Here is a 21,256-nt window from a genome sequence, read left to right as displayed (position 1 = left end):
TGTCAAAACATTCAAATACAAATCTAACCTTTCATAGGTGCAATACACAGTCGTTGATCAAAGGTGGCATTAAATCACAGATTTAAGTGAAATACATAAGTGAACCTACCCATTACTTTATCAACTGCATTTCTGAAATGCCCCAAATATTGGCTGAGCTTTTATTCTAAACTGCAGTAACACATTTAAAGAGTCTGCTTACCGGTTTTGAGTACCAAAATTATTTCCCTTCTTCACAGGGCCGTTTTTCCATGGCTTCTCCCTGGCATGGTCTGCCATCAGGTCCTGGGGCAGGGTTATTGCACTGGCGAGTTCGAGTGCTCTCTCCATTGATGCAGGTAGACCAGGCACTCCAACAGCTCCAGCCTCCATCAATCACAACTGGTGCTAAGACATCACACAGGATTAGGCCATCTACCTCTTTCAAGGTAGACCATGATTCAACTCAGTTATGGTGATTCTGCAGGTCATTGCAGACTCCTGAACACAACCCATCACAAAGATTTGGCCCTAGGCTTTCAACATTTTTGTCATTCTCTAGAAACAAGCTCTAAGGTCCATTTTGGGCACCTGTGCAGTAAAAACCTGGCCACAGAGAATTAATTTACTGCACAGTAAGTTTTTTATGTTGTCAGTAGTGGTACTGCATTCTTTTCCCTTTTCCCCAACCTAATATTAAACTAGCACAGTAATTGTGAAACATGATCATGTGCTAGCAGACACTGATCTTTTGCAGAAAACTGAAGACAAAATAGTTAGGATGTGGTGAGATTACTATTGCCTGATACCAGTTTACCAGTATTGCACCAGGCTTCAATAATACTCCTGTGTACTTAAATGAATTTTGTGTCATTCCAAGACACTGTAATGTATATTGGACAATGAACTGCAAATTAGAGTACCCTATTTTTGGAAAAAACCCAGTAACTTACCTTAACTTCCACGCCTTGCCTCTGAGATTTGACTGTAGTAGGTATAAGGAAGTGATATGAAATGCTTCTGTTCTTATGAAGGCTCATTTTGTCAGCATATTGTTACAACATGTATACTCATTTTAGTTTATTTTGAGTATTTACTAACCTTTCACTAGTGTAGATTTGGGAATTTGACAAGCAATTCCCTTAAAATAACTTGAGCACAGGCATGTACAGACTCCATCTACCAGCACAAGGGTGCCTCCATTCTTACAGGGTTCACATTTGCACACACTGTATTCAGTAATGTAGTCTTCAATTGCTCTTTCCAAATTTTGTTTCTTTAAATATGCATTATTCATCTTAACTGGAACAAGTGTATGTATTGGAGAAGGCTGTAGAACATAAAAAAGCCCATGCATAACAAACTTTTTGAAAGTTCTGAAGAAACAGTTAACATAAAGACAAGGGTGTAAAAGTTCATGATAAACTTGGAGTCTAAGCTCCATCTTAGAACAAAATCTTTCAAACTGTAAAATGCCACAGCTTTGAAGAAGTTGGACTTACCCGTTGCTGTATCACTACTGGAGCATCAACCAAAGATTTAGCCCACTGTATGTAATCCTCTACATCAACTGCTTTGGATCCTCGTAGTAACATTTCGTTGATTTTAACTGAAAAGTCAATCTGCCCCCCCTCAACTAAGGAAAGGACGTCATCAATGACAGCATTATCATTCATTTCTGCTGCAGAAACAAAGAGTGTGAAGAAGGATGTTTAATGTCCATGCATTTGGAAGAACACCTGTCCTCTCAGTCCCTCTTTGTAAAATGACTATAGAGAGAATTCTTGGTTGTAGCAGAATTCAATATCTCTTTGGTCATACCTCTTATGTGGGAGGAAATATTTTATTTTTTGATTAAATTAGAAAACCCTAGACCTGAAAGCAAAAGAAAAGATAGGACAAACTGAGACATGTTATGGAGATCACAGTCCTTTGATGACAAGCAGACAATCATGAATAATTCTACTATATCCCCTGAGCTAAGCTGAAATGGGGTAGGAATTAGAATAGTAGGAGCTTTTGCTTCATAATTAAAATACAAATGCAGAACACTGAAAATAATTGGCTCCTATGTGCTTAATAGAAGTAAATATCCTTCCCTTTTGCAACTTTTATTCCATGTGGAACAAAGCCCATCTCCAGACTCATAAAGCAGCAGAGGGCAGCAATGACAGGCAGGGGTATACAAACAAGGTAATCAGAGTAAGGGAACCCTGCTTTGAGCAGCCAAGCCTGTTCCAGCAGAGCCATTCAGGATAAGGCTGAAGATGAATCAGCAAGATGAGTCCATGGATTGCACAAATGTAAACACTTAGCATATATTTGCAGGAATGCCATTGAAAAAGTAAGGGCAGTTCAAGCTTTGGGAGGAACAAACTTGAGAAAATAAAGGGATAAAGGCAAAGAAAGGGGACTAATTGCATATAGCTTCTCTGCTGTGTACGTCCTTCATCTTTGCAGTCTGTGCTGGTTTGCCATTTACCAAATTCCATTCTCTTTTCTAGGGTGAACACACTCTATCCTGTGTGCACAGATGTGTGCCTGCAGGTAGAGCTGGTCAAGGGCTCATAGGCACCTGGTTTTTGTGGTGGTAACAACTGGAACAAGTTACAATGCATATGCCAGTGTGTGATGACTAGCAGGTGTCAAGCCAGATTAGCAGGTGAATATGAGATAAGTTGTTTGGAAGCCAAGTACCAGAGCTGATGTTGCTGTGGACTAGATCTGGTGGCTTTCCATGATCCAGTGACAGCAACAGTCAGCAAGGGACAACCAACAAATGTCAGGTACTTGGCCTTCTGCAAGGCCTTTGCTACAGCTTCACATGACTTTCTTATCTCCCAATTGGAGATATATGCACCTGACATATGGACTTATTGGTGGGCAAGAATTAGCTGAATGGGCACAGCCAGAGGGTTGTGGTCAATGGCTCTATATCTGAGTGGAGGTTGGTGACAGGTGGTGTCCCTCAGGGCTCTATTTTGGGACTGATGTTCATCACGAATGATAGAGAGTGCACCCCCAGAAAGTTTCCAGATTACACAAAATGGATCCATTAACACAACAGAAGGATTCCATCCTGAGACATCCAGACAAACTTGGCAAGTGAGCCCACAAAAACCTCATGAGGTTTAGCAGATGCAAGTGCAAAGTGCTGCACCTGGGTCAGGCAATATCAAGCCTGAGTACAGACTGGGAGAAGAACTCATGGAGAGCATCCCTGCCCAGAAGGACTTGGGTGAGGCTGGATATGCCCTAGCCATGGCACTCACACCCCAGAGAGTGAACGTGTTCTGGGCTGCATCCAGAGCCCTGGGGACAGTAGGGCAAGGGAAGAGATTTTGCTACTCTACTCTACTCTACTCTACTCTACTCTACTCTACTCTACTCTACTCTACTCTACTCTACTCTACTCTACTCTCCTGAGATCCAACCTGCGTTCAGCTCAGGGGTCTCCAGCACAAGATGTGAACCCTGTGGAGCAAGTCCGGAGGAGGCCACAGAAATGGACAGAGGGCTGGAAGACCTTTTCCTATGAAGCTGAGAGAGATGGGGTTGTTCAGCCTGGAAAAGAGAAGGCTCTGGGGAGACTTCATTGCAGTCTTCCAGTACTTGAAGGGGGCTTATAAAGACAGAGGAGGACAATATTTTAACTTGGTTAGATAGTGGCAGAACAAGGAGGAGTGGTTTTAAACTAAAAGAGGAAAGATCTAGATTAGGTTGTAGAAGTACTTTCTTTGCTCAAGTGCACAGTGAAGCACTGGAACAGATTACCCAAAGAAACTGTGTCTTGTCCCTGTAAGTGTTCAAGGTGAGTTTGGGTGGGACTCTGGATAGCCTGAACTAGTGTGTTGAATCCCTTTCCAAAATGATATGTTGGAACTAGATGATCTCTAAAGTCCCTTCCAATTTGAACCATTCTATGATTTTATGTCTCCAGAGTGAGACAAGTGGAGGAGCTGGATTTCTAGGCCAAATACTGGAGAGTTTTCAAGGTTCTGGGTTTGACTGAGATCTGTTTGCATAGGAATGCATTTCTGTCTAAGGCATCTGGAGGCAGGAGGATCTATGGGCCAATTGCTCAATCGACTGAACACCTAAGGCCAGTCTCTGGAGACATCCACAGTGTGTGTGCATCAGAGTGTCTGTGCCAGCATTAAGAATGGAGCTGTGGGCCTGGTGTTATATATCTGTCTCCAACAGGAGAGGCTACATGGAGTTGCTGGGTCAACTGGATATTTAAGGTCAGCTGCTGGAGTTATCTGTTCTGATTATATATAAATATTGAGGGGAGACTGAAATACCTGAGGCTTGTGTTGCCTTGGACAAGGTGGCCTCCAGAGTGGACAAGGCGGCCTCACAACCTTCAACCATTTTGTGATTCTGTGATATTGCCCACTAAAAGGCTTTGTCCCTGATCAGATGGAGAGGAGAAAAGAGTGAAGCCATTTGTGCCATTTGTGTTTGCCTGAGTGCTGTATGTATTTTGTCTCTATTTTGTCTGTATTTATTTGTGGCCAGTGATGTGTGTATGTATGTGTGTATGTATGTATGTATGCATCATGCTGGTGTGCTCATGTGTGTGCATGCTGGGAACACATTCTCAGTTTGTCTTGACATGGGAGCATGAAAGAATGTGAATCTCAGCTGTATTGCTGTACTGGATTTGGCTTTTCCCTAACAGCTATATTGATTATTCAGGGGAACTGATATTATCTTTCCTTAAGCAAAAGATATTATGTAAATCAAGGATATACTTACATTTGTCCTTCTTATAAATACTTTCACATTTACCACCATCAACATGAAAATTGGCTTGTATACTGTAATATGCAATATTGGCACCTAAGTGATATCCAAGGCATTTTTTCACATCTTCTACAGTGATTCCTGGAAGTAGAAATAGCTAATTAGATAGCTTGAATAAGCATAAATAATGAAACATTATTATTCTTACAGAATACATTTCAGGCTTATTGGAAATGTTTGTGGCTTTCTTCTTCCCATCCATCTTTTATTTTTCCTTGTCTATGTAATGAATATAAGGATGACTGTCATTGAAGTGCCTGAACAGATGCAGGTGAGATCCATAGTGACTAGGAAAATACCAGAAATGGATTTCTGTTTTCCTTTATCTAGCTGAAAGCAGGTCTTCCTTTATGAACCATTTTTTCCCTTTTAGTATACTTAAAGTTTGTCTTTTGCAGTTGGTCAATATTTACAAAAAAGTAAATATATACAATTTATATACTAGATTACTGAATTCTCTCCGTCTCTCTTCTAACCTCTGTTATATTTCTCCATTCCTTTTCCTGTAAAATTAAGGTCACTGATCTCTTAAAAGTATGCTTTTTCCTTTAATTCTAATCCTCCTCTACCCACTACTGTTTCCTTATTGAACTCAAACATATCATCTGCAACTGCAGCATTGTTTTCAGAAAGAATTTTGCTTAAAATAGGGACTTAAAAAAATCCAGAACTACAATCTCGAGGTGCTGAACAGATTAATAGTGGGAAATGAAAATGACATGTTTGTCCTATGTCCCTTTTCATAGCCTGAATATTTGATAGTAATATTTTTATTGGTGCTATAAGCAGCAGGTACTTATTTTCAGATCTCCAAAATCAATGTGAGAATTACCTTTTCTCACTTTATTTCAGTGTGATCACTTTAATCCAGCACAAAGCCACATATATCTGAACTGTTCATGAGAGAAGATTAAATTTCAACTCTCTTATTTTAATCAGGGCATGGAATATTCCACTGTGAATGTTGAAAGCTATGAAATCAATTTCAACACGCTCACGTGCTCTATGTGGTTTCTAGCAAGCACTTCAATTTATTCCTTGTTTTTTGTCACCACCATATTCTTAAGAGTGTTTGTACCACAACAAGGCACCAGCTACCAAATAGGATTTAGGGTTTAGGTGGGTTTTCATATCTTAGGAAATCTTTTGTGAATCATGCAACTGTTGCTAATGCATTCACAAAGTTTGTTTAAGTTTTTTTGCCCCTCTCAGTCACAAACTTAAACCAGAGATTTCAAACAGTCTGTAAATTATAAAGATTGACTCTTCTCTGTGAACTCATGTAATTCCATAATGTAAGGTGTGCCACAAGCAGCATGCACTGAACTGTGCTGTTCTCAGTATTTTTCCACATACACAGATCTACCATCACACATCTCTTTGAGAGTCTGAGTACTTGGTCATAGCAAGGCCAACAGAAAGATACCTAGTCGAGTCATAGCATAGTTATCCAGCACATAAACAAGTTCGTATCTTCCTCCTATAGTTCCAGAGACCGCGTAGTGAGTTCCATAATCTTCCAGGAATTTGAAATACTCCCCCTTGTCATACTCAGCAGGCAGAAATTTTAAATCATCAAGGAAACTATCTGTGAGACGGATATCACGACTCCGAATTTGGAACCTTCCCAGCTGAATCTGTCCTTTTATATGCAGAAATGTTTGGTTCTGAATGCAGGGAGAAGAAAAGAGAAAAGAATGCCATTCTGGTATGCAGCACAGCATGAACATCTATTCTATTTTACTTATAAACAAGCTGCAGCACTTTTCAACATGGCATTCAATCTAGTGTTATGGAAACCAGACAAACCTTGTTTTATAAAAATTAAAAAGCTCTCTAATTTAAACTGAGGAAGCAGCAAGAGAGTTATTTTAGTTCTTCTAATTTTGTAGAACTCTTCCCCTACTCATTTCAGCAAGGCCTTTGTGATCTATTTGACAGCAGGTCTCTTGAAGCACAATGCCTTTTGGAAAATTATGTAACATTGGCAAGTAGTTCTACATGACTTGCTAAACAGCAGAAGCTGCCCACTCAGGTCAGATGGAGTTTCCGCTTTGTTTATAGTCAGAGCAGACCTAAGTAGTCTCTTTTTTTGGATTACTTCCTGTTATTCTCAGACTGTCAGAAGGAAGGGCACAGCTCCAATTAAAAACAAAAAGTCCCAAATCAGCATCACAAAAGGATAACTAATGAGGAAAAAACTGCCCTTTATGTATTTGAGATATACATACCCTGTAAGTCTAGGTATAGCAACTGATAATTTTGTAAATTACACTCCAGGTGATTTTATTATATTCTAAATTAGGACCTAGCTACTGCCCATAACTTAAAAAAGTTATGAAATAAACTTTAGATTTTATTTAGTGAAATAAAATCTTGTGCAATAGTCGCACTTAAGACTCTAAGGAACACATGTCTTCCAAACCCCGTTATTATTTGCAGTATTTATGTGACCCCCTTAACAGAAGTGCCCAAGAGGAAGTATGTAAAAGGGACCTAGCACCTGACCATCACGTTATCCAGCACAATTTAGAAGATCTTAAACTGCTGACTCAAATGGTGCTTAAGACTGGCAGCAATCTTCAGGCACCTAATCACCTGTGAGGAAGTTTTTGTAGGTGCAATATTCCTGCCAACCAGCATACACAAATTATTTCTCTTTGGGTTCCTCCAGGTACCTCATGGATTCTGACTTTAACTTCCAGGTGAGCCCTGGAGGGATCTCATGCAGGGACTCTCACTCCACTACCCTGCAGCCCCATGACTTTGTGTGATAGACCTTGACTTGTGACAGATTGTAACTCATTCTCTGAATTGATCTCTCAGCAAGAATTTGAGTTCAAAACTCCTATCACAAGTCACTAGACTATAAGCAGATATTAAAACCCCCTGAGCTATAGAGCTTGATCTTTTATGCCTGTTCATGGTTTGAGGTTTAAATGGTTGTTTTCATCCCAAGAAAACTCGTACCAGTACAAAGGCAATGCTGGATACAGTTTATCTTTGTAATGCAGATCTTAGTCTTCAGCATTATTTTAATTTATGAGTGATAAAAGTTAGCTTAGCTTTTCCTTATATCTATTTGACCTCCAGAGCTCTGAATGGGTCCTAAACAAGAAGTCTGACAAACTTGAAAATTGTAATCATAGACCTTGGCATAAAGTGTGGAAAAGGTTATGTGACCTGATCAGTTAATTTCATTAGCACAAAGCTACTGGATTGGGCCATAATTCTGCTCATATTAGCTGAGGGAAAAGTTAATTTTCTTCGCAGTGGCTAGCATGAGACTGTGTTTGGGTTTTATGCTGAACACAGGGTTGATAATACAGAAATATTTTTATTATTGCTGAACATTGCTTTCACACAGTCAAAACCTTTTCTACTTTTTGTACTGCTGGGCTGGCAAGGAAGTTGGGGGTGCTTGGAAGGTTGGAAGAGACACAGCTAGGACAGCTGACTCAAATTGATCCAAAGGATTTTCCATACCATATAACACTGGGCTCTGTATATTAAGTGAGTTGAAGAAGGAGAAAAGGGGGGAATGTTTGGAGTGATGGCATTTGTTTTCCCAAGACACAGTGTGCATAACAGAGCCCTGCTTTCCTGGGCATGCCTGAACACCTGCTTTCCCATGGGAAGCAGTGAAATAATTCCTTGTTTTGCTTTGTTTGTGTGCGTGGGCTTTACTTTCCTGTTGAACTGTCTTTATGTCAGCCCATGAGTTACCTTGCTTTTATCTTCCCGCTTTCTCTCGAAGCCTCTTGTTGTGGGAGTGAAGGAGCAGCTGCCTGGGACTTGTCTGCTGTCTAGGATTCAACCACAACTTGTCTAGCATCATGTTTTGTGGTCTATCTGATTTTGATTTTGCTAAATGCTAGTTCTTTGCTATCAAATAAAATGTGGTAGGGTCTTTACACTATTTCAAAGGACAAGTAGACGTAGGGCCTGTGCACAATCTCAGAATGGGCTTGCATTTCTCCAAACTGCAAGAACATTCCCTTCAAAGATGTTGTGAGGAAGTGCAGGATGGGCATTGCTTATGAGAACTACCACTGACTAAAATCATGATAGCATGTGAGCAAAACTGTGGATTATTGTGTACCACTGCTAGTGCTCATGCCTTATAGTCCTGGCTAGTTTATCAGTAAAGATGTATCCAAATATCTGGTGATTATTCCTAACATTTATTTTGTGTGTATGTAGTGTAGGTTTATTCAGAGGCAATTTTTCATAATAAGACTTGATCTGATTTGCCTGTATTGCACTCATTAATTAGGATGACACCAGAGGTCTTGATCTTGTCTAACTCCAAGCCCCTGAAGATGATCCAACACGCTGAAGATGAGGGTCAAATAAAACAGTGGGAAAAAGAAGACTCTTTGAGTTGCCATTTGGCTGTGTCTGAAATCATAACCTTATTGTCACCAGTATTTCATTTAAAAAATGGATTTAAAAAAGCAGCAGCTGACTAGAATGCTTAGATTATTATTGCCTAATTCTAACACTGCATGAATGATACCATTTCAAATAGTTATATTAAAACCTTTAGAAGAATTAATCTCACCCTTTCTGTGAAGCTTTGCAGGATGGAACCAAATGTATGGTTCTTTTTGTAGTTATATTTGAAATTTCCTTCTAAATGCGTTATGTTACTTCCATCAGTAGGTGTGTATTTCAGAGACAAGCCAGCACTAAAGTGTTTCTGTTTTTGCATGTAAACCTCTTGTAACATTTTCACACGATCATGATAGTACACAGATGAAAAACTTTTGTCTGCTTTTGTCTGAAAAAAGATAGAAGAAAGATTGTATGAGAAAACAACAGGCAGCAATAGAAAAAATCTATGTAGCACTTTAAACCTCTACTTATTACAGAGCATATAAATGCATTTTCTTACAATTCTTTGCTTTTAAATGAAAACAGATGGAAATAGCACTCCCTCCACAAACTATCTCATTGGCATGAGTTCAGTGGTTCAAAAGTGAACAGAAAACTACATTGACAATAATTTAGTGAATATTAAATCTCAGCGTGCAACACTGTTGAAGTAATTTATTTGTGTCAACAGTCCCTTTACACTGTCTACAGCTTATTTATGAGGGAAGAGGAGGGGCAGACACTGATCTCTTCTCTCTGATGAACACTGTCTGGACCCAAGGGTATGGCCTGAAGCTGTGCCAGGGGAGGTTTAGTTAGGATATTAAAAAAGTTTCTTCCCCTAGAGGGGGGTTGAACACTGGAACAGGCTCCCCAGCACATTGGCCACAGCACCAGCCAGCCAGAGCTCAATAGTTTGGACAGTGCTCCCAGGTGTGACCTTTGTGGTATTCTCTTCAGAGCCAGGAGTGATCCTTGTGGGTCTCTTCCAGCTCACGAGACTTTATGACTCCACGTGAAGAATGATAGTCTCTCTTTCCTAAAATACAGTTAAGATTTGCTAAAAGCTCCTGACTTCTGAAATAAGTCTGAATTATGATTCTGTCTTATTTTATTACAGCAAACAATAACTAATTCAGAATACCTGATTTCAGTGTTGCTTATTTTTGTATGCATTAGCAGAATGCCACATTTTAGCAACTGAAAATTGTTATACATCCAAACCAAACATAACCAGAGATGTCTGGGTCATGTTTATTCATTTTGAGAAGGACCTGGTTTAAATTATATTTATCAAGTTCCTACTTACAGTAATTTAGGAGGCAAAATTGTGCATTGATTTCTGAAAAGTATCTGATATTTTTTTCAATAATCATCAACATTTTGGTATTCAAACCTCACTGAAAGTCTTAGTCTGAAACTTAAAAGCCTAACTTTTTTTTTTTTTTTTTTTCCCAGTGGGACAGAAAAAATAATCACTGGTTAGAGAAACAAGTAGGACCAGAATATTGTAATATTATGTCTACTTTTTTTATCAGTGGCTTTTACATATCTTTGAAAATGCAGCTTATTTGCTCTCCTACCTCATAAAATTGGGTGTTGTAATCCTTTCTGTACATCTTCTGCTCCTTTCTTCTGCCCATATTTTAAACATTCCAGAAAGATAGTTTCATTGATTGTCAAAGGTGCAGCATGAAGATGTGGGATTTTGTCTGGCATAACTGAGCTTAATTGCCAAAGTAAATGATCACATAACCTCTTTTCCTCTGAACTTTAGCACAAGATTGAGCCTAAAGAGCTGCTACCTGGCTCAAGAGATATGCTGAGTCTTCTGAGAGTATGCCACGAGCTGGCATTCAATTAAACAGACCCTATCTTGCAAAGGACCTAAACTTACATCGTAAGTGAGGACAGCCACGTTCCACGGCTTGCGGTAGTACGTCCGCGTGTTCCCATCACGCACCCGCTCACAAAGACCATTGAAAAAGTCATTGTCAAATGGGCTGGCCATCGGCTGCATCCCTAAAACATTGATGCTACAAGAGAAACACAAGAGAAGTTTTACTTCAACAGAGGTGGTGTCAGCACACACGTCCTGTAGACTGGAAAAGCTGTATTCTGTAGGAGATGGAAACTGCAGCTGTGAAACAGTCTTGCTCTATCCAAGCAGCTTGCCTCAGCTCTTGTGGCTTCTCATCTGTGTACTGGAGATAGTTACATCTTTTGTAAAATTGTTGAAGGATCATGTGTGAGAGATAAACAAATAAAAGACCTTCAACCTCAAACACGTGAAAACCTTAGGCATAAAATGAGGTAAAAAACATTTTTTGCTTGACCAATATATTGGTCAAGAACCTTTGCTCTTGACATGTGTATCTGTGAGAAAACATTCCTTGTGGATTTAAAATGTATATTTCAATAGCTATATCTATATATTTTAATAACTTATATTAGTTTGTTTGCTGCTAGGCACTTAGTTATCAAGCATTTACAACATCCATCACATCTTTAGAAGGAATGTGCAGCTACTCCTAGCATTGTCTCTTCTTGCAGGGTGTGACCTAGTGGAATAGCAGTGTTTCCTTGGAGCATAAGAGAGGAAATCTAAATCATTACAAAACCAGGGAGGCAGGCACATCAGCTATGTGTATGTATCTATATACTGATGCACAAGAAATACTTCCATAAATAACTTCTTGGAAGGTTCTGTATATTTTTTTTCCCTTTTGTGCCTGTTTCATAAATTTCAACCTTTTCAGTATTTCCAATATTTACATCTGACAAATGTAAATGTAGCTTTATGAGTGTACAAAGTGATAAACAAGTTATCCAAATCACCAGTGTCATTACTGTGATTCTATACAACATTTTCTTATGAAAGATTTTAGTTACAGATTATAATAGAAACTTCTAAAATTGCCTACATGCTTGATTTACTTCCCCATACTAAAAAAGCAGCAGTTTTGCTCTCTCACAGTAAGAAATGAAATGAAACAGATGTATAACTTTCATTAAACACAAGGTGGTGTTGTAGTATGCTTTTATTTTCTGTTCATTTTGGATTGCTGCCTTCTAACTCTATTTGTAGGTAAACAATATGTCATGTTTTCTTTTTGTTAGAGATGAAAGAAATACAGAAGGGTCTGAGAACAGAAAGATTCATTTTCAACTTAGATTAATGATGAAAGCTCCTGTAAACAACAAAGATCCAGGAAGTGGACAATGCAATACTGGAAGAAAGTTGCACATAAAGTGTTGTTGCAATAAGGCATCCCATTGTATAAATAGCCAAGAGATAATTTTCCCCTTTTACACATGCATTTTAGAAAAGTAATTGACAGTTCCTGATTGGTTGTGAAATATCCTTAGAAACTAATTTATAAACCTATAAACATTACATTTAAATAAAATGTAAGTGTATTCATGTGACATGTATGTAAGATTCTGTTTACTAACCTTATGATTGATTTACACTGTCTGCATATTTTTATCCTCACAAGTGTACAAAATAAAATAGTTATCAAGTGTTCTTGCAAAGGCTACTTAGCACTTCTGAGTACAAACACTACCATGATTATATTGCACTTTTGGAAATGTCACTGTGCCCCAGTTTTTTCAGCTGGCTTTGGAGACAATCCCAAACTCTTCACTACATACCCATGTCCTGCAGTCCTGCCAACTTCAGACACATCAATATCAAGGTTTCGACATGGTGGTCGTGGGTCAGATTCACACTCATTCTCATCAGAATAGTCTCCACAGTCATTATCTACATTGCACACAAGTCTTCTCTTTATGCATCGACCTGGTCAAGGAATAAAACATTGCCTGAATGCATTTTTGTCAAGATGGACTTTAAATGGAGCCCTCGGTGACTCTTTATTAAGGTCTTCCTCTGCTTATATTTCTACTGTTGTCATGAGGGATTAAAATCCTATGCTCTGCCACTTAAAAATGACAAAATACCTGCATTCCACTGTTACATATAAATTAGTGGGATGACTGAGAAAAGTAAATGGCAGGAGAACTGCTATCATCTGAAGAAAATTGTTGCATCCTAGACTGTTATATAGTAAACTTCAAATGTTAGGTTAGTTTAGGTTAGTTGGGTTTTTCTTATTTTTATTAAAGAATACATGGAAATATCAATTCAACATCAAGAAAAAATTATTTCTAAATAATTTAAATTGTTACTATTTGGGCTATATTATATTAATAATATGGACATGCAGCAACTATAACTATAGTGTTTTGAGTTCTAAAGCAACTTTCCTGAGTAACTTTCTGAGTTTACATATCACAAGTTACACAAAGATTCAAGTTTTTATTTCTATAGGATTTAAAGACTTTGGTAAATTAGACATAGCATAATAAAATGACACTGATATCATCAACCTCTCCTGTAAATGCCACACAATCTCTGTGAACTAGTAGTTAAAGGTGTACTTTCTAATCTTAAATTACTCTATTTGCACTTGTATTTGAGTTAAAAGCAATACAAAAAATGGCTAGAAACTTCAGATTCATTGACCATCTTTCTGAGGTTTTTTTGCTAATTTTTACTACTGTTAACTTTTCGTACTTTATTTCTGATGAAGTTTGTGCACTACATTTATATTCCTTGTATCACTTTACAAATTTATATATTATTTTGGATCTAGATGCATGCTGGTCCCCAACTAGCATCTACTATACCAGTTAGATCAGTAAACTTCCATATCCATTCTGTTAAAATTCCTTCAGTCCTAGTTTTTTTTTTCCTGGTGATTTTTCATAAAACCCATTGATTCAGTAGCAAGGGGGGCAGTTAAGCTAGAAGAAAGGATGTGGTCAGTATGGTCACCTTCTAACCATGAAGTGGAAGTTACAGAAGAACTAAAACTAGGTGCAAACAAAAATGGAAGATGAGAGGAATGTGCTCCTTCTTAAGCAGTTTTGCTGCTGTGGTTTTGGCATTGTGGCTTTGAACCCACCTGTCCATGGACTGTTTTCAAATGCTAGAATGAGGCTGGTGTAACTTATTCACAGAACTAAAATGTGTTTTCTGAGTTACTTGCTATGGCACAAAGACAAAGCCTACCTGAACTGCACTGAAAGTCAGTACCACAGTCTGGTTCTGGTTCTTCAGAACAGACTTCACTGGTTTTACAGGTCTGTGTGTCTCCTAGGGCATCCAGGCATGCTTTTCCACCAAACTGCCCGAACCTTTCAATACGTCTGGAGCGAAACTTCAAAGAAAAACAACACTATAAATATTGCTCAGAGAGAAAAGAGAGCTCTACCAAAACTTCAGGGCTTCCAGCAGAATTTAGAAATTTTCAAAACTAAACATCTTTTGTGAAAGTGTTGAAAATTCACAGGCAAAATTCACAAATAAAATAACATTGAATTAATAGTTATGATTAAGAATACTTAGCTAGTATGTAAAGATGATAATTTTTCACTATTTAATTTACTTCACTATTTTGTTTGTTTCTCTCCAGTGTGGAAAGGAATCATTTACATTTTGTATGTTTTTGAGTCTTTGATTTTTTAAAGCCTTAAATGAACTCCCTTAAGAAAATGAAAATATGATTTAGAAAAGAAATTGGGGGGCGGGGTGTTGTGTGGGGTTTTTTTGGTTGCTTTTTTTGTTTTTTTTTTTTTGTAAATTTAACAAGGGAAAATTTTATTGAAAAATAGTGTCTTAAACAGAAACAGAAACACACATGTGGCCAAAATAGATACTTTTTATGAAGAAAACTTTTTGAATGAAATCACGAGCAGTGTTTTGCACTGGATGTAGTATTCTCTTACTCTATGGCTTCAAATCTGACATTATGGGTTTCATCAAATCATGAACATACAGTATTGAGACCTACAATCTGACACTCTCACAAGCAACAGGCAGAAAGACATCCCTTTTTTCCAAAGATTCCAAGGACAGCTTACCCTCTGATTGGTGCATGGGTCGCAGGGCCCCCACGCGCCCCAGCTGCTCAGCTTGCAGTCTATTGGAGATGGAGCATTCAGCTCCCTCGTTCCCCTGTGGAAAGCTTTTTCTGAAGAGCTGTCAAACAAAACATTCCAGTACAGTCCTGGGCAGTACACTAAATCACATGTGAGTTTGTATTTAAACCATAGACAAATATTTTGGAAGCATCTTCAAGCTGATTTCTGTTTCACTTTCATAGTGAAGTACTTAGTGCAGTACTTAGATGTATCAACAGCTGCCTAATATTAAATTCTTTGGTGGTTTAAAATTACATCAAAAGCAACTTTGAAGACTTAATAAGCCAGGTCTTTTCCTCTTTTTCAGATCTTTGTGCATACAAATGCTATTGAAGAGAATGAAACAATAATACACAGAGAACATCTGCAGTCTCCTATTCAGACAGTGGTTGTGCTACACAATATGTAAAGCTAAAGACACACAGCAGCACATCTCAAATGGATGTAAAACTTCAATACATCTTTGTGATTTTAGCTAATTGACTCTGATGGTTTTGCACTTAACCCTGGATAAAAGCATAAATACCTTCCAGCATTGAAAGAAGATTTATAAATAAAGGTGTTACTTGGAAACAGGATAATTTACATTGCTGAAAAAAACAGATATGTTTAGCTATCTTGCTATTCTTCAGCTTGACAAGTTGAATACTCTTGCAGTTAGGCCTATTTTTTTCTTAGAGTGACTTGTCAATTTGGTGCTCCATTTTAAATACCATAAAACTTCCAGTTCTCAGTACATGCAAGGCCCTTTTTTAACAGAAATCAAATTTCTTTAAAGCACCCACTTTTAGATATTAAAAATTGATTCATTATAGAATGATTTACCAAGTTTAAAGGCCAAGGCTAGTAGTTTACTGGTGACCTTATCTTCAATGGTAAATAGCAGAGGAATAAAGGAGCATGGAAGTCTGACTTGGCTTTTTTACTCTCAGTGACTTATTCCAATTTGCCCTTATATGACGAGTGCTCATTCTCTGTGAAACAATTCTCTCTCTGCATCTCTCCAAGTTAATGCTCTTGCCTCTGCAATACAATGGGACCTCCTTTGCTGAGCCCAGCTTGTTGACAGCTCCTGTGGTGTGAGGTACCTATGGGTTTTCATTGCAGACTGGGCTTTGCCCTCTCCTCTTTGATCTCCTTACGTCATACAAATATCACAGGAGTCTAAACAAATGTAACCTGATTCCATAAGATTAAGAAATCTGCAGTTTGGGTGACAGAGACATCACAGTTGGTCCAACTTTCTGGTGCCATTTATTCTGTGTTAAGTTTACATATATACTAAAGTTGTTATTGAGAAAATAAATTGACCTCTTTTCAGCTATCAAGGCTTAACCAGCTCAGGGATCAGATTTGCCCAACATTTTGCCATGACAGCTATTACACAGAGAAATAGGTTAACCAGAGAAATAGTAGAATGTCCTTCCTTGGAAATATGCAACAATATTTTCCAGAATCCCTGGATAACCTTATCTAAAGACCTGTTTTGAACAGAAGATCTCAAGGAGTTCCTTTCAACCTAGACTTTTCAATGTATTCAGCAGTTCTGTGAAATTATGGAAAGTTGTGTTGTATTTGAAATTTGGTGTAGCTCCCTAGACTCTTCAAAACCTACTCTTTCATCTCTAAGTAGCTCATCTTACAGGTACCTCATATGAAGTAAGTAATTCTTAAAAAGTTCCTCTAGAATTTTCTACATATTTCACACCACTCAGCATGACAGTAACATCAACAGTGAGAAAAAATTAAAATCTACTGTTCTGGTAAATGGATGAGAATCAGCTTGTTCCTTACTGTATCTGCCTGATGCCTTTCCATCTTCTTACTGATGGAGGACTGCAAACCCTGAGTAACCACAACTATTCTGGCATCTTGGGTTAAAGACTGACAAGTTGTCCTTAAAAACAGTAGGAGTGAGAACCCTTAGATAATGGACTTATAAAATATATTGGAGGCATCTGATGGGATGACTGGAAGAAGATAATTATCTTATTCCAAGCAATTATCAAGTATTCTGATATTAGGCAAATTTACATTGAAATATATTTCTGAACTGTTACATTAATGCTGTAAAAATAGACACAAAAACTCTTAAAGGAAGTAAGGATTAATCAAGGAAAGCAGCCATGTGCCTAAAGAAGAAATCAGTCTCAAGCTACTTCTGGTCCTAAAGATTCTCCTAGAGGTTGTTGTAAGGCATTATTTAGAGTCTAAAGTAAAAGTCAGAAAAGGATGAGTTGAAGTCTCCAATGCAAATGGAAGCCTTGCCATCAACTGTCTGCAAACTAGAGCTGATGGTGGTCTCTGACTGACTTCCAGGTAGAAACATTTTTCATATAATTAAAGACCTTTTCCAACCTAAGTGATTCTATCATTTTATTATAATCTCTATTTAGCAACTTCTGCAAGAATATTCATGGAGTAATGCACACAGACCCCCTGGGCTTTCTCCAGCATAGTGTATGAGGTTCACATTATATCACATTCAGCTTTTGAGGTTAGAGAAATAAAAATAAAAAAAATCAGAAAAATTTAATTTCAAGTTATTAATAAACTGTGAAACACCACTAATGCATCCACTATTCAGATTATCTGGGAAAACAAAGGGACATGCATTCAACAACATTGTTTAAAAGAATCAAGGTACTACAAGCTTGTCACCTCTGCATTAAATTGGAAGAAAAAACATGGAAATAAACACATTGAAGCAGATGCTAAGTCACAATTTATATGGGAGAGGAGGTAAAAAAAAATTCAGCTACTGAAGAACATCAGTGGAGGTGACTATTGAGAGCACAAACCTCAGAGGCAGGCATGGAACTCAATACACTTTCTCTGCTATCTTTTATCTTTTATTGAGAGGTTTGAGGAACAGAAGAGCACCCTTTGGAAAGCAAAAGCCATTTCACAATCCGTACACAGAACAGTTTGCACCTTGTCTTGGATTGCACAGTACACTAGACACCTGCAGGCCACATGGCTCTGGTGATTTGTTGTTGAGTCATACTTCAGAATAGAGAGCTGTTGACTTAATCTGTTACAAAATGGGTGACTCAAAAAAAAAGTCTTGATTTGGTGAATGACCAAGAGATAAGGCACATCTCTCTTGAATTTGAAGACATGATTGCATCACATGAGAGCATAACTTTGCCAACTGTAGTTGGTAGCACCATCTTCAAACTGCACAGCATTTGGTATGCTGGGAAACCAAACTGCTGGCCAATGTTGCCAGCTATGTATTCTCTCTAATAATCATATCTTAATCATAATCATATCATATGGTCTGCACCATTTCTAACTGAACATGCTGAACCTATGCTTTAATTAGATCTGAATGTTAAGCTAATAATAATGATAATAATAATAATAATAATAATAACAACATAAGGACCAAGTGCCTACCCAATCTAATGGCCTTCTATGGTGGAAAGCCTCCATCAGTGGACAAGAGAAGGGCTGCAGATGTCATTTATCTTGACTTCTGCACATCCTTTGACATGGTCCCTCACATTATTCTCTCTGAATTGGAGAGAGATGGATCTAATTCCATACTGATGCATAAGAAAGTGGTTAGATGGTCACATCCAGAGGTTAAAGATCAATGGGTCAGAGTCCCAGTGGGCATCAGTAAAATGTGGTGTCCCTCAGGAGTCCATATGTGACCAGTGTAATTTGGTAACTTCGTTAGTGACACAGATGAAGGAATTGAGTGCACCCTCAGCAAATTAGCAGATGACACCAAGCTGAGTGGTGCTGTTGACAGCTCTGAAGGATGGGATGCCATCCAGATGGATCTGGATAAGCTGGAGAAGTGAGTCCATGGGAATCTGATGAGATTTAACAAGGCCAAGAGTGGTGCTGCCCCTGGGTCAGATCAATCCCTGGTATCAGCACAGGCTGGGCATGAACAGCCCCAGCCCAGCCCTGCCCAGAAGGACTTGGGGGTGCAGTGGGTGAGAGGCTGGACATGCCCCAGCCATGGCACTGACAGCCCAGAGAGCCAAACGTGTCCTGGGCTGCATCCAGAGCCCCGTGGGCAGCAGGGCAGGGAGGGGATTCTGCCCCTCTGCTCTGCTCTGCTGAGACCCCCTGGAGCACTGCACCAGAGCTGGGGTTCCTGCACAGGAGGGACAGGGACCTGTCAGAGAGTCCAGGGGAATCCACTAAAATGATCAGAGGGATGGAGTACCTCTCCTGTGAGGAAAAGGTGAGAGAACTGGGATTGTTCAATCAGGAAAATAAGTGGTTTAGGGGTGACCTCACTGCAGCTATCCCATACCTGAAGGGAGCCTACAAGAAAGATGCAGAGGGGCTTCTACAAGAGCCTGTGGTGTCTGGATAAAGGGAAACAGATTAAAAGAGAGTAGGTTTAGATTTGATATTAGGAGGAAGTTCTTTGTTTTGAGGGTAGTGAGACATTGGCACAGGTTGCCCAGAAGAGTTGTGGATGCCCCATCCACAGAAACATTTAAAGCCAGACTGGATGGAGTTCTGAAACCTGGTCTAGTGAGAGGTGCCTCTATGCACAGCTGGGACCTTCAAGATCATCTTGTCCCTACCTTCCTGCCATGTGCAGGGACATCTCCCACTAGACCAGGTTGCTCAAAGTCTTACCCAACCTGGCTTTGAACACTCCCAGTGCTGGTAATCCACAGCCTCCCTGGGCAACCTGTTCCAGCCTCAAAGCACACCTACAGCAAAGAACTCCTTCCTAATATCTAGCCACAATTTCCCCTCATTCAGAGTGCACCCATTCCTCCTCAGCATATCACTATAGTTCCTGATGAAAAGTACATCTCCAGGTTGCCTGTAGGCACCTTCAGATACTGGAAGGTCTGGGCACTGTAAGGTCTCCACACAACCTTCTCTTCTCCAGGCTGAACAGCCCCAGCTTGCTCAGCTGTCATTGTAAGGGAGTTACTCCAGTCTTCCTCTGGACTTGCTTCAACATATATCTATTATAAGGCTTACATTTCTTTCATCACTCATGAATAACACATTTCTGGCAGAGTAGCTCTTTAGTTGTTTTCACACGACATTTGGTAGGGACTAGGCCTTTGTTCTCCCCCTAGTGATATTTGCAGTGAAAACACAAAGGCTGTATTTCCAAAGATTAGAAATAAGCTGTCTAGGAGATTTTAAATATTAAGAGAAGTACTATCAGCATAAAATTGTGCAGCTTCAGAAAGAAATAGATAGAGATTGGGTATTTTCACTCAGCATGCCACAGAAAAAAGGTACCTGGGCTTTACCTGCCTGGAAAAATATGCCTTCAACTGCTATCAGGCACCTTTATTGTGTCACATACATCCAAAAAAAAAAAAAAAAAAAAAAAAAATCATTGCTATTTGACCCCTTGAAATACAGCAAGAAGTGGTTTTCTTTTTCGTAGGATATCTGAGCAAGGTACCATCAGAAGTGTGCACACTGGATATTTATGCTCTGTGTTAGAGAAACAAAACAGTGGAGTCAGCTGCAGAAGAAAAAGAACACTTACCTTCTGCTTTCCCCCAAAATTGAGGTAGTCACCTCTACATTGCATAGTATGGCTATAAGCTGCAGAATAACGTGCATGATTCTCATTTTGTAAGTGAACAGACTAGAATTTTCGTGACTGAATTTGTAATTTATTTGTTCCTTGTGTTATTTATTACCAAGAGAACAAACAAAAAGCAGTGTGTACTGAAGAATGCCAGTAACTGGCCTAATCTGCCTTACTGTAAGGGCTCTAAAGTCCACTTTTCAGAAAATTTCACTTTTTCCCTGAATGAGGAAATACTTTGAAGCACTTGCGAAGTTAAAATTAAACCAATTTTGTTTAACAACATCTTTTAGATATAGGAAAGACATTATGTATTGAATTAAGAGGATCATTAATTGCCTAGTAAAAAAGCTGTCATGACAGTGACTGGTGTAAAGAACAAATAGTTCCTAAAGCAGAGCTGTTTATAAGAGCAAGTTCAGTGTATAACAACTTTGGCCTCTTCATTTGGGAAAATGAGAGGACTAAAGTCCCATGACTTTTTCATTCCTCCCCCAGCCAATACATGAGAACAACACATTATTTTTGTGGGTTTGAGTGAGACTTAAAACTCTTTTA

At 38.8% G+C, this 21,256-nt stretch overlaps 1 protein-coding gene across 1 annotated transcript; it reads right to left on the bottom strand.

The window, feature by feature from the left end:
- Nucleotides 1-198: 198 nt before the first annotated feature.
- C9 (complement C9) lies at nt 199-20,781 on the bottom strand. The gene is made up of 11 exons (XM_079330567.1): nt 20,654-20,781; nt 15,097-15,214; nt 14,246-14,393; nt 12,823-12,970; nt 11,063-11,201; nt 9,353-9,571; nt 6,215-6,455; nt 4,741-4,869; nt 1,482-1,660; nt 1,081-1,309; nt 199-381 (listed from the first exon to the last, which is right to left on the bottom strand). Exons 1-11 carry the CDS (start codon nt 20,737-20,739, stop codon nt 221-223), a joined length of 1,797 nt encoding a protein of 598 aa, XP_079186693.1. The 5' UTR covers nt 20,740-20,781; the 3' UTR covers nt 199-220.
- Between the last annotated feature and the right edge of the window lie 475 nt (nt 20,782-21,256).

Source organism: Erithacus rubecula (genome assembly GCF_903797595.1).
Source record: "Erithacus rubecula genome assembly, chromosome: Z".
NCBI classification, from domain to species: domain Eukaryota; kingdom Metazoa; phylum Chordata; class Aves; order Passeriformes; family Muscicapidae; genus Erithacus; species Erithacus rubecula.
Note: the sequence above shows the minus strand (reverse complement) of the source record. Positions and strands in the feature narration are given on the sequence as shown.